Source organism: Vanessa tameamea, chromosome 11 (assembly GCF_037043105.1).
Source record: "Vanessa tameamea isolate UH-Manoa-2023 chromosome 11, ilVanTame1 primary haplotype, whole genome shotgun sequence".
Classification (NCBI taxonomy): Eukaryota; Metazoa; Arthropoda; class Insecta; order Lepidoptera; family Nymphalidae; genus Vanessa; species Vanessa tameamea.
In genome coordinates, this window is record NC_087319.1 from 6,721,644 (window position 1) to 6,735,712 (window position 14,069).

At 30.0% G+C, this 14,069-nt stretch overlaps 2 protein-coding genes across 2 annotated transcripts in view; both read right to left on the reverse strand.

Moving 5' to 3' along the window:
• Positions 1-14,069, reverse strand: part of LOC113395185 (protein TANC2) — a 311,678-nt gene that overhangs the window by 4,626 nt on the left and 292,983 nt on the right. The gene's annotated exons all lie outside the window — the stretch shown is intronic.
• On the reverse strand, positions 1,695-6,762 carry LOC113395182 (protein takeout-like). Its single transcript, XM_064216206.1, has 4 exons — positions 6,540-6,762; positions 2,690-2,814; positions 2,453-2,605; positions 1,695-1,855 (listed from the first exon to the last, which is right to left on the reverse strand). The coding sequence occupies exons 1-4, from the start codon at positions 6,656-6,658 to the stop codon at positions 1,707-1,709; spliced, it is 546 nt and encodes a 181-aa protein (XP_064072276.1). The 5' UTR covers positions 6,659-6,762; the 3' UTR covers positions 1,695-1,706.

Here is a 14,069-nt window from a genome sequence, read left to right on the forward strand (position 1 = left end):
AAAGGGATTGAAGGACACACAGGTACTTTATTCGATAGTTTAAGGTTTTCTAGCGATATTTTTCAACATTACCGAGCATGAGATTAATTATAAAAACAAAAAACACATGAAAATATAATAACTTATATTAACACACTCTACTTATATTTATTAATAAGATAAAATTGTGTATGCAGTTTTACAATCCTTTATAACTCCGACTTTTTATTTTTTTATTTTTGTGCTGATTTGTGTTCGCTAATGGTTTAAAGAGCTTAGCTTTATCTTACTAATGTTGTTATGGTTGATATGTAGCTACTTTATTACAAGGATATGTATTTTAAGTTGTCTGTCGGATTTTAATTTCAGCAGTGCGATTCCGTAAGAATTCACTTCGCTCTAAACTTTGCACGGGGACAGTTAAAAACGGAATTATGGCGATACTCCATTTTAATAAGTGTATCGTATAAGTTTCAGTTATTATTATAGTAAATCTGACATGTCATGCTCGTGTTTAGAAGTGAGTTTCGAGTTTTTTCTTATAGAATTGAATTACTAGTTTACTTAGCTTCGTGCTAGCCCATCATGGTAGATGCCACTCACTCATCAGATATTGTATCTCTAAACAGCAGTATTGTTGTGTTCCAGTTTGAAGGGTGAGTGAGCCTATGTAACTACAGGCATTAATATTTCTTATAACGCCATTGTCTATGGGCGGTAGTGACCACTTAATATCAGGTGACCCATTCGCTCGTCCTAACTATATCATAAAAGAAAAAAAAAGGAATAGTCTTACACGACACAAGCTGTTTACGAGCTTGTCATCTACGAATGTTATCTACGAAAGCTAATATTCTGTTGATAAGATAGATTTCGAGCATCATCTATAACGCTGCTTCTCGGCGAAATTATTTAAATGCTTTAAAATATATACCCACAAGATGCTTTCACAAGTATAAACAAAAATTTAGCTCATGGATAAATAAACTTTGTTTGTCTGGGATTGAACCCAAATATAGTTTTGACCTAAGTGATATACAGTGTTATTACAGCGCCAAATAAATTATATAAAGTTTGATGTGATACACAAATATATTTCACAACTTAAGCCTATGATCAAAATAAATAAAACAACGTACTGGCAATCTTAGATCGAAACACAGTTTAAGTGTGCAACCGGAGAGGTTAAATGTTTGATTCGTATTTGATTTATTTTTGTTTTATTAAATGTTAAATTTGTTTTATATTAGAACGCATTTATGTAAAATGTAGGCCTATATTGTTATAATTAAGGTGTTATTAAGCTATTTGTAATTAATTATAATTTTACGCCCGGTGCCCACGGAAACGACAATACATTAATATTATATATAAAAAAATACGTTTTTTTATAGTTAAATTATGAATAATATTAACTTTAACACTTAAATAATGTATAATTAAAATATTTATAAAACAATTAAAGAAAAATTTCAATTAGAAAAAATCAAGAAGTGTCATAAGCGCACCCCGTCTCTTAATTTTCAGAAATTTGAGATATTCATTATCTATTTTACGGTGTCAGTACTGTGTCACTGACTTCACAGATATGTGTGATCGGCCTTAAATGGTCTTCATTAATCAAAGCACTACAGACAAAATGTTTTTGTTTAGATAGTGGTATAATAGAGGAATAACTACATTTATTTTGTATGATATTTATTTATTCAATAGATATGTTAATCGAATTAAAGAACCAACTGTCGGATCGGTACTTTATCGAAGAATTTAATAGTTTCATCAACTATTTGCGACACTATCGTGTTTACTATCGGAGGCGCCACCTCTTGAAATATGTCTTTCCAATTTGTGTTAGCAAACTCGTGCACCGGATCAGCTGTAAAGAAGGTATATTTATTATTTTTCTTATTTTTAGTCGCGTGGGGTAGCGCTATAACCCGGTCAAAATATCTGTGGACCTGGTGTCAATGACGCCATATCGGCAAATATGAAATGTGTAAACTATACTGACGCAACAGGATGAACACAGGGAGTCATTCATTCCGCACTCCGGTAGTGTCCACAGATATTTTGACCGGGTTATAGTTAGAACAATGATCTCAAATAACTACAATTTTATGGCACTGTTTCATATAAACATTATTAATAGGTAGTATGCAGAAAAATGGCACGTGATGGCAAGCGATTAAATCGCCGTTAGATATTTCCATTATCAGAAATATAAGTTTTCCTTAATTTTAGGAACCAACACTTATTTGTCCTTCCTTCCTTCAATTTACAATAGAGCAATACATTTTATTGGTATTTCAATGAATGGGGGGGCAAATACTACCAGTAAATTGACAATACAGTTTTATTGAGTAATCTGCTCCTCTTATAGCTTCAAGACTTCGATGTATTGCTTTCTTTTGCATAAGTATGTCACAGAGGTGACTCAAAACGCAGATGTTTTATTAATCAAAATAATACTCACATAGATGTCGGTTCCCATTAAACATATTCTGGAAATTGAATTGAGCCCGGCCCACGACATCAGCAGTTTGCTTGAAACCATTCACCTTCCAGTAACGCTCACCGTCAGACGTTAACTCTTCAATATCCAGCACCACTTTTACTATAACGTCTTCTAAAATAAGGAACGATAATATAAAAGCGTTAGTTTTTTTTTAAATATATCAAATTATTGTTTTACAATGAAGGATCCACTTACGTATTTTAATTTTATATTTCCCTTCGCCCTCAATGGGTAATACAAGCAGCTTTCCATTTAATGAATAATTACCAATCAAAGTCACGGAACACTTCAGATCTATTTCTGTTTTGTGGCTGAAACGTCTGAAAAATAAACGGTTACCAATTAGATAAAGGCGCATACCATAAACAAAAAATAGGTGTCTGTAAAAAATGGTTTTTAGACTCAGACTATAGAAACAAGGGCGAGATCCTTTGAAATTCAAATTTGAACGACAAAATACTAGCAAATACCAATGGTATGGTTACAAAAAATATTTTGTCTAAATTTCGCACTCTATCGTAATTTCATAACAGTTTCATTCGACACTAGTAACAAGCTAAAATATTATAGTACCACATTAACTGCTAAAAACTACAAACAAAATATTACCTATATCGTTTAAGTTAGTTATAAATTGCATTTATACCGCAATGATGTATTAATGAAACATTAAATTGCTAATTTTAATATTTGTATGTTATCTTACGCAAATGGTAATTAATATTTATTTAAGTTTTAAAGTGCTGAAATCTTCAACCACACCGTAACACTTTTAGTGTATATATTTCTTTGTCTGTAATAGTAGTTTAAATAAATGATTAAATTAATATATGTATGTGATTACTCTCAGCGCATGAAGGTATATATAACTTTATATTGTTCTTACAGAAAATTTGCAAATAGTAATCAACAATGTATCTATAAGCCTTTGAAATGCGATTGAATTCGAAATTTTCGAAATCTTAATTTCGAAGTTATATTACGTGATTTTCTGTTAAATAGAGAAGCTTTATTTCTGAATCACAGTTTGTTCTGTGTTCGCACACTTTTGAGCTACAAATCGACTATTTAAAAGAGCGCGTATGAAATGGAAAATATATAATCGTTTTTATCTGATTATTATACATAAGCGATAAATACAAATATTATCGATAACTTTACAACGAAAACGTATACGCACTGTGTAGGTTCTTGTATTTTTTATCATAATGTTATAATTTTTTTGCATTACCTTACTTATATCCTACCTTATATTTGGCTGGTATAGAACGGATAATTTGTAATTGTTGTGTGTGTACTATATATAACGCATATATATTAAACCAGTATTCAAATTTGTACAAACATTTTGAACTCTAGTTCATACCAACATAACAATAACAAAATATAGGTCTATACCAATATTCAAATTATGTGCGATTGCAAAATCTTTGGATAACATTATATCTAACATATTTTTTTCTATTTCAGTAACATAGATTTCGGGTCCAGGTCAGTAAATTTATGGATCAAGGTCCTTTGTTTATGCTATATGTATCGATTTTTCAACAGATTTTGATAAAATTTGCCATCCTTAAAAAGGAGGAAAATTTGATAGAAAACCCTCGTTGGTTGTCTTCGAGATAGATGTCAAGCATTAACAATCAAAATATTTTCAAGTAAGCCAGTAAGTAAGCCTAGGTGAACCATATATACCACATCCATTTATGGTTAATTTGCCTTAAAGCGAAATCAGCATTTTAGCATTCGTCAAATTATTTCTATGTTGATGATATCACAATTGATCCGACTGTTACAGAATCTTTACATATATACATAAATACAATAAAAAAATGACAAAATAAAACGAACATTATTTTACTATAATAGCTGTCGCCAGAGATAATATTTGACTTTAAATTATAAGTACCATGTATAATGGACAAAGATCAAATGAGTTAATTTAAATTGCCAATGAAACCGATGTACTACTCTTAACACTCTCACTAACTATATACAACAAAAACTTTTTTGATTTAATGAACCAATTAAATCTATTAAATTAGAAATAGAATTGCGACGGTTCATTATATATTTCAAACGGCACACGAAACAGGTGGCCACAATTAACTAATTGATTAATTAATTAATTAATTAATTAATTAACAGGTAAATTTATATTTCGCAACATAATTAGTCTTTCAATTAAAAGACTAAAAAAACTACATCACAAAAAAGATGCTGGCTGTTTAATTTATAAAATTTTATTTAATCACTTATGTTCCAAAAAAACCTACAAAAAACAATATTACTATTTAAACCAAATAACCTACCGTATTCTACAAAGGCGTATTGACTGATCGTGTTACAGGCTGCTGATTTAACGGCGTCGATTAGTAAAAAGGCTAGGCTGTTAATTGAATGGCTAATAAAGCTAATTGCATAAAACATATACAAATATATTAATGCATCTTCTGTTATATTATTTGTGTATCAATTTATTATTTTTATTTTAGTTTTGTGCACTCTACTTTCATGTTATATTTCTGGGATGTATATTGTTATCTGTTATTAGATAACAAAATAAATAAGAAAAACCTACTAGATGTCCCAGCGTTGGGCAAATACAGGAGAGAATTCAGCCCATCGACATATGATATTTGTCTTTGCCTTAAGCTACAAACGACATGAATATGAGATACTTGAAAAATCAACGCTGCTCGTATGATTAAACCCGTGATCTGCTATTTAAGTTACGTTCTATTCGTAACAGCTCATTGTCCTCAGGTACTTTACGGTTAATATGTACTTACAACTTTTGTACATAGAACATTGTGAGGCATGCTCGCCTGAATCAACAATGGAACATACTACCTATATAAACAATGAAATCATTTTCCTCATATTTTCTAACATAAAAGTACTCTTTAATATATAGCATTTTTGAATTAGGATACCTACATACGTAAAATTCTTATAATATAACGTTAATTCTAACAGAATTTTAGTTAAATCGCTTTTAAAAAATACCATATAAAAAATACCATAAACCTAATGAAATAATAACTAAGTGAATTATTATATATATTTTAACAGTAATAAACGTGTGAATAAATATCCATTTAAGTAGTTTAAAGTAAACAATATTTTAAGGATTTACGGTTACTTAAGTTTATCGAGGTCGTTACGACGGAAGTGTCATTTCAAGATTAGTGTCGACTCAACAGCCATTTAGAAGATTAACTCGGTGTTTTAAAAATAACTTTACAGGAATATTTAAACAATATATATATTATCTGTTTACCTATATATGTAAAAGGCATTATCCTCAAAGACTGATTATTAGCAATTAACAGGTTACTTGTTTATGTAGGGTTTGCTTGCGATATTGTATTAGGTATCGATGCGATATTAGGTACAAGTATTAATTATTGACTCCATTAAATTAAAATACCTACCTGATATTATCAAGATAATGTTTATGTTGTAATAATTTAAATACAAACCATAATATAATAAAAAACAAATTTATATTTTATATTTTTTTAAATTAAACAAAAAACAAACGCGACATTGAATGTCATTTGGGTTATTTACATATTTATTCAAAACATAAAACGTAAATTATTTATTTTTATTAAGAAGATTTTAAATTTAGAGACCTGCATTGCGTGATATACAAGGCTGATATTGTTTAATTGAAATTTTGAATTATGATTACGCAATCTTTAACTTTAAATCAAATTCTAACGAGAAGCGTTTCTTTGTAAATTTTTACTGTATTTTCTGGTTTAATATTTCTTAAGTACTATGCAACCTCAAGAATAAGATTCCTCTTGGAGTTATCGTGAGTTATTTGTAGTAATAATTCGATATTAAATGAGATAATATTGAGGCGAATTAATTGGCTATATTGATGATAGAAAGGTAAATAAGGCAAAATTCAAGTGTTGTTTAATTATATGTCTAGGTAAGTGTATATTAATAATGGCGACACATCACACCTCTTTATATCAAAAGTAAAAAAAAATTCAAAGACACAACAAATTAACATAAATAATCCTACCTCAATTCCAAGACTTTACAATTCCTTAATCCTCTAACAATGGTATTTTTGAATTCCATCTTAAGTCCTGCTTGAACTGCCTTGACTTGCTTCATTGCCATCGGGTCCAGAGAAATCATGCCCAGGCTCGGGATACCAGCGGCTACTATGGGTAGCGCATGCTGAGATGATAACCTTAGGCATGTTGAATTTGTCGCGTGGCATGGCGTGATAAATGGTGCTAAGGAATTTAAAAAATCACGGACTGTGTCAAAACAAATGCGGTAACATAGATTCATAAAAATATATTCTAGATTACATACAGACGGACAATCAAATGTTTTTTTTTTTTGTTAAAATTTTTGTTTATTAAACATTGTTTGATATTAAACAGTTGATGACCTCCGTGGTCGAGTAGTGTGTACGCCGGTTTCATGGATACGCCACTCCGAGGTCTCGTGTTCCATTCCCGGCCGAGTCGATGTAGAAAAAATTCATTAGTTTTCTATATTGTCTTGGGTGTTGGTGGTACCGTCGTAACTTCTGATTTTCCATAACACAAGTGCTTTAGCTACTTACATTGGGATCAGAGTAATGTATATGCTAATAAATTTTGTCAAATATTTATTTATTTATAAGCAGTCGTTAAGATACCTGTTACTACTAGTTTTATTGCAGCTTCGTATAGATTAATAAGATCTTTAGGTAAGATATAATCATATCGTTATCCACATAGCATTAAATTGTTAAATAAAATAATCAATAATATTGAAACATAAATAATAACACCTAACAGGGGAATGTAAATTGTATAGCAACAGAAATATATAATTGAAAAAAGCCACTGATCAATCAATTAAAACTATGGCTGTTATGACTGTATATATCACATTCAATATGATAAATGATCATTAGATATAGAAACATACATTTAAATAAGGTATATAACTTGTTTAACGTAATCTTTAATATCACCAATTTTCCTTCCTGCGATTTATACCATGTGCATAATAAATAATACGTTTTGTGTATAAGTTTTAATTTAGAAAAAAAAACTGACCTTAAAAATTTTAACATTAAATATATTTTCTATAAATGACACACTATAATAATGTTGTCGTTGCTGAAACTCGTGGAAATTTTGAAATATGTCGTAGAAATAGTATGTACCTATATACATCTTTTTTCAGTAGTACTTTTGGTCATAAACGTACTTATATATATTAAGACATATAAACAATATACTAAAGTACACATGTAAAACATCCACTATTGTGTATAGATCTGGAAATAGAGACAAGATTCTAAACAATTTGCTACAAGTATGGTAACCCTTTAGAGGTTGAATTAAGTAATTAATTAAACATTGATAAAGGTCATCGTGGCTTATTTTGCATCACAGGATACATACATATATATATGTGTGTGTGTGTGTGTGTGTCTATATATATATATATATTGAAAATCTGATTGAAATCGTGTTTTGTATTTCATAAGCATTTCGGTGTATCTCTTACCAAATGTGTAAAATCCATTTTTTAGAAAAAAACTACAGAAATACTATTTTCAACACTAGACATTCCGTCGTTGTATGAAATATATAACATAACAAATTTATATCCAACTAATAAATAATATAACTAGAAAAATATCAAAACGAATGAGTATATAAACGAAAAAAAAACGGAATATGAACCAGATGAATGCTATGTCAGCATGTCTTTCTTTTTCTAATTGTTGTTGACCTTTACAGCGTCGATTAATAAAGTAAAGACTCCAACTCGAAATAGCTACCTCAAGCTCCGAATGATGACTCAGTACGTGTCGTGGAAAATTACCACAACGCTGCTAATTCAGCCTAAGCTCTAGTATTGGTGGCCGTATAAAAAGGGCAAATTAAATATTATGAATTAATGAAACACATGATATCTGAGTAATAGGTATTATATTTGATATGGGTGTATGGAAGAATTAAAACTTTAAGTGTATTTAAAGAAAAAAAAACTTTACAATATATTTAATCACATAGTTTAAAATTATCTCTTGAGTTTCGGTTTGTAAACTATATTTAGTAATTATACCAACTTAAGCTGATAAGTTTATGTTTTAATAATAAATTTGATCGTAAACTATAATGACTTTGTTATCTGCATAAACGATGCAACAGACCGGGTCTTTGCCAGAAAATATAAGATGAATATAATTAACTTTGTAAAGGCTTTGGCGAGTACTTTTGAATGTCGTTTCAAAAGATTAAATTGAAGCTACCTCAGGTATCGGAATCATGCTGATAAGAACCGGCACGCAACCCAATCGTTAAGTGTTTTCCTATATTTAAGTTACCTACAGAGATACATATAATCAAATTCACTTGAATTTTTATTTTTCGCATTAGGTAAACGACAAATATTAACTTTATAAATATATCTTTAATAATCTTTTATCGAGAGAGAATAGTTTATAGTTAATTGAAGTATTTTTTTAAATTATATTTAAATTGATTTAAGATAATTGGCAGTTAGCAAACAATCGCTCATTGGTGCTGCTATTGTCATTGATTGTATTAAACTTAATTTTATTATAGAAGCATATACACCTTGCCCAAGGAAGGATGAATTCACTTTGCGGAGACGGAACTTCTCTTGTTTATGCAATGTTTCTATCGAAATAATATATTTTATTGTAGATATAATGCACATTATTGTAAATTATACTGGACATTATTGTAAGTTAGTGAATCACTGTAAGTGTGCCAACATTGTTAAAAACATCCCGAAGACAGTTTCGAGAGCTGAGTTCTACTTGGTGGTAGAGCTTTGTGCAAGCCCGTCTAGGTAGGTACCACCCAAGAAGACCCATGTCCATCAGATATTCATACGCTAAACAGTACAGTACTAAAGGTACAAGTCATATACCATCTTAGCTCCCAACGTTGGTGCCAATAGGGAATCGTTATTATTTCTCATAGTTCCAATGTCTATAATATGGTGATCACTTACCATCAGGTTCCCCATTTGCCTGTCTGCGTGCCTATATCCCAAACTTTTGTTGATGCATGAATAAATAGTTTCTATGTCTATAGCATTATTTTAAGTTAACCAATAGGATGTGATACTATGAGACCAAAGTATATATATATTAATCGAACATTACAAATATCGGTTAATTATCCTCATCGTGAGTGTCGTGTAACTGAATCTACCAGCTATATATGAGAAATGAAAATTCCACTGGAGCTTCGAATGTGTAGTAATGGCCAACAAAATTTATTATAATGCCTAATGATATGAAATGATACTTAAAGCGTTGCTGTTTTATATTAGGTCCGATAAATACAGTCGATTGATCGAAAATTAAGTAAATTTGTTTTTTAAAGTTTCAAGTACCTTTATGCGATTTTAATTGGCTTCAGAGCAAAAATATATTTATATTATTACACATATTTGTATATTATTTTTATTTTATAAAAAAGTATTGAATTGCTTTAATAATTTTAGTATTATGTGGATAATTTTAAATTTACCGCTGAATTTTTTTTTACAAAGTCTTACCAATACGATCATTTCCAGTACAACTGGTGACTGCGACACAAAACAACAACACAAATACTTTCATTTCTAAATCTATTCACAAAATAAGATTATAACAAAATGAGACACAAATGTTCTGTGGTTTACTTATATAGTTTTTGATAACATTAATGTGTGGTTAGAAAAACTTCTATTTAATATACATATACACATACATACCTTTTATTATTACTTAATAAATTAGATTTATTAGTTCACATAATAATTATTTATATTTAGTAATTAAAATAGCCGTAATAAAATTGAAAATATAGCTGCTGCACAAATCATGACCTCGTGTATGCATTGAATCGCAATAATGATTTCCTGATCAATAAACGAACAAGCGCCCCTGTCACCAGTAAAAGCTATGTAAATATGTCGGGATGTGATCTTTAAGTTTTCGCACTATTACTCCAAGGTCCAAGTGTTTCAACTGTAAAGGGCGCGAAAATTAAGAATATTTACGACGTGTGTCGCTTTAGCATTTCCGCTACGGTTCCGGGCCGGGCCGGTTTCCTTGATATTTCCTGACGGACTGCCATGACAAAGGGTCATGTGTTAATAACATGTAGCGTTTGCCTTATTCCCGTTCCCGTCTAACAGAGTCCAGGGAGTCATCATCCAGGTATTTTGGTTTATTGCATTCTTTCTTTCAAACCATATCTTCCATCAACTAAATATTCTTAACTTTGTTGTATAAGTGAATTCATTCTTAAACTTTATCAGGTGGTGCGTGGTACCTCTTCATATATAAAACAAGCGATATTATTTGTATTTATCAAACTGTTTGCATTTCAGAATTAGATTCGGGATAAATATTTAGATAGACGCTGGTACATAATATGTTATCATAATTTAAACATATAAATGTGTCTGGGAACTCCTTTACATTTGAAAAAAAAATTATGATTATAACTTAGAATTAAATTAACAAAATCAATTAAGACATTTCCTTACTTGTCAGTGGCACAATTATTGATATAGTAATCGAAAATTATCCTTTGCGCTATGTTCTAGCTTGCGACTATTTAACTGTTAACTTTATAAACAAACTAATAGCGGCTATTGTGGATAACCGAATTCCACGTGCCCTGTTAGCACAACTAAAAACCATAAAAATAAAATGAATAGAATGAAAAGATTACAAAAGTACATTCACGTCATTTATCGACATCAATTCATCAATTCTAACCAGTTGTGTGTGTACGAAATATAAATTTCACAAAAATAAATTGCATGACAAAATACAAACCTTCATTCAAATTCAATGAAATTGATATCATCCATTTCTTTTAAATTAACCCTGTTTTAGTGTTTTCACAAATTACAATCATAGAATGTTTTATGTTCACGAGAACAAAACATTTGTAGATAATGTCGAAATATCGAGCTCCACCAAATAAAAATAAAAAACATGGTAAATATCCAGTTTTAAATACTTGTAGTAATACATTCTTTTTTCTTTATGTTGGGTTACTATATACTGCAACTCCTATTAATTATAATTAGTATAATCACTTTATTGTGACTGTATATACTGAATGCTATTATTATTTATCAGGCGCATATTTATTAACGTTTCTACAACTTATGTTATTAGTACATTAGTGTAATGAAAGTAAGGGCTATGGGGTAAGGCTTATTCATCACAAATTTGAGCACCAAACAGGAATATTTAGTATTGTAACTTCATGCACAAGGGACAACATTTTTGTTTCTAAGATCAGTGGCGCATTAGCGATGTAAGGAATAATTAATATTCCTTTAAACATCATAGAAGATTCCGACCGTTAGTAATAGGAATCCGTCGTGACATGATTGTACACGTTTTGCTTCCGTGTGTCATGATAAGGAGACACTGATCAAAGACGACGAATATTCACTCAATTATCCTCCAATCTACTTTTTTACTCATGCACTTATTGACTTATTCAACGTTCCACCCATCCACCTGATTTAATATCAACGCGTGTTTCTCTTTATCCAAGCTAACAGAGTATGACAAATCACGAAAACTAAAACGTTCTTAACAATACACTAGCTACTCCCTTGTATACGTTGCAATGATTCTTTTAATTTATTTGTCAACTACTATCAGTTGGGACTTGGGCTAAAATATTCTTCGTGTTTACATATAATATAGATACCAATTATTATGGCGATAGAAATTGATGGGCATTGAGTGGCTATTTACAGTGTATAATATAACAACTTCGAGACAGAAGTATATATATGTATATCGACACTTATGTGCCATTTTTTTGCTTTTTTTTTTGCATTTCATTGTAAAAGTATTTATTTTGCCAATTTCTGTGATAACAAGTCATAAATACAAATCTTTATTTGTCATAACAAGTAGCCTATAACATTTCATAAACACACTTTTATAGTTATTAGAAGATACGAGGCCAAACAAACATTTTACAAACCAAGATACTCTATAAGTCACTAATCCGTGTGAGGGTATATTAATAATATACAAATATATTTTTAAAACTTTATAATTTAAGTTACATTTATATAAATTTTAAGATATAAATTTTCTAATTCAACATTTTCTTATAAAGGAACCTGTGTCTATTTTGTTATAAATATTTTGCTTGAGTTTTTATATACCTTTCACCAAAATCACTTTTAGTGTTTGTTAAATCCTTAAAAAAATTCAATTACAGGATAGATAAAAAATTGAACCCGCAATCATCGGCTAAGATGCACGCATTCTAACTACTGGGCCATCTCGGCTTGGCTCAGAAGACGGTTATGATAAAGGTACTACGATTTAGATGAAATAAAAATGGACCAAAACGCTTTTTACAACAAAAAAAAAACAATTTCTGTATCTGTAGGCTATATTCTATTATGTATATTCTACAGGAAAAATATCAAAACTAAACGTAGAACTTTTTGATATGTAAATTGACATTAGCTACACACCCAACAAAATAATATAAAGGTGAGCTTAAAACCAGCTTTAAGCTGGTTGTAATACAACATATTAATTTCAATGTATACAAATTCCTAATCAAAGGAGAATGTCTTTTATTGTGTGAGCTATTAAGAATACTAAGGATTTAAAAGTCTTAAATCAGTTTCTTAATTACGTTATCAGTCACGCAGATAATATTGTGTAGGTACGTTAACATCATCATGTCACGAAGGCATTGCGACCGACTGTCACATACGCCTCCAAAGTCGAGTTATTAATGATTATAAATGTTAACTATATTCGACGAATTTATCATTATTTGAATTTATAATTGTTTATAACATTAACAATTAAAATATCTGTTAATTTGCGTAATACTTGGTGTTGAAAAATAAAAATAAACTAAGTAAGAAAATGAAAAATGTTTTTAGACTATCCACGTCTCGTCTCGTCTCGTTTGTCCGTGTCAACCTTTAAGATAACTAATGGTTCTCGGCAATGGAATATTTCATTATTTGTTTCTAGATTTGTTAATATAATATATAGGAATATTTTTAAATTTTATTCAAAAGAGAACATTATACATCATTTTTCTGCTCATTAGTAATTGACTTATACATTTGTTTGTTTATAATGACATATTAATTATTTAAAAAAAAGTAATCGATTTTACACATACGAAGTCGGTACGGTTGGCTACTGTTGCACTCTGTATGGGACGTATTTTAATGCTGTAGATGTTTTAGGGTTTTTAAATGTTGGTTCAAAACGCGCGCAACTACTGCTGCCTTAGACTAGGGCCTACTCGGCCTGTTCAGAAATACGTCCATGATTACGCTAGATCGCCGTCAATACTCCCATTCCAATATAACGATAGTTTCTGGCGATTAATCAAAAAATATATTTAAAAGTACCAAGATTACTTAGCATTGCTGGTACACACTATGTCAGATTGCTGTAATAATAATAAGACTCTAATTACTTATTAATTCATTTATTATACAAATTGAATAACTTAAAAAATAATATTTGTTTTCGTTAAACATTTCGATT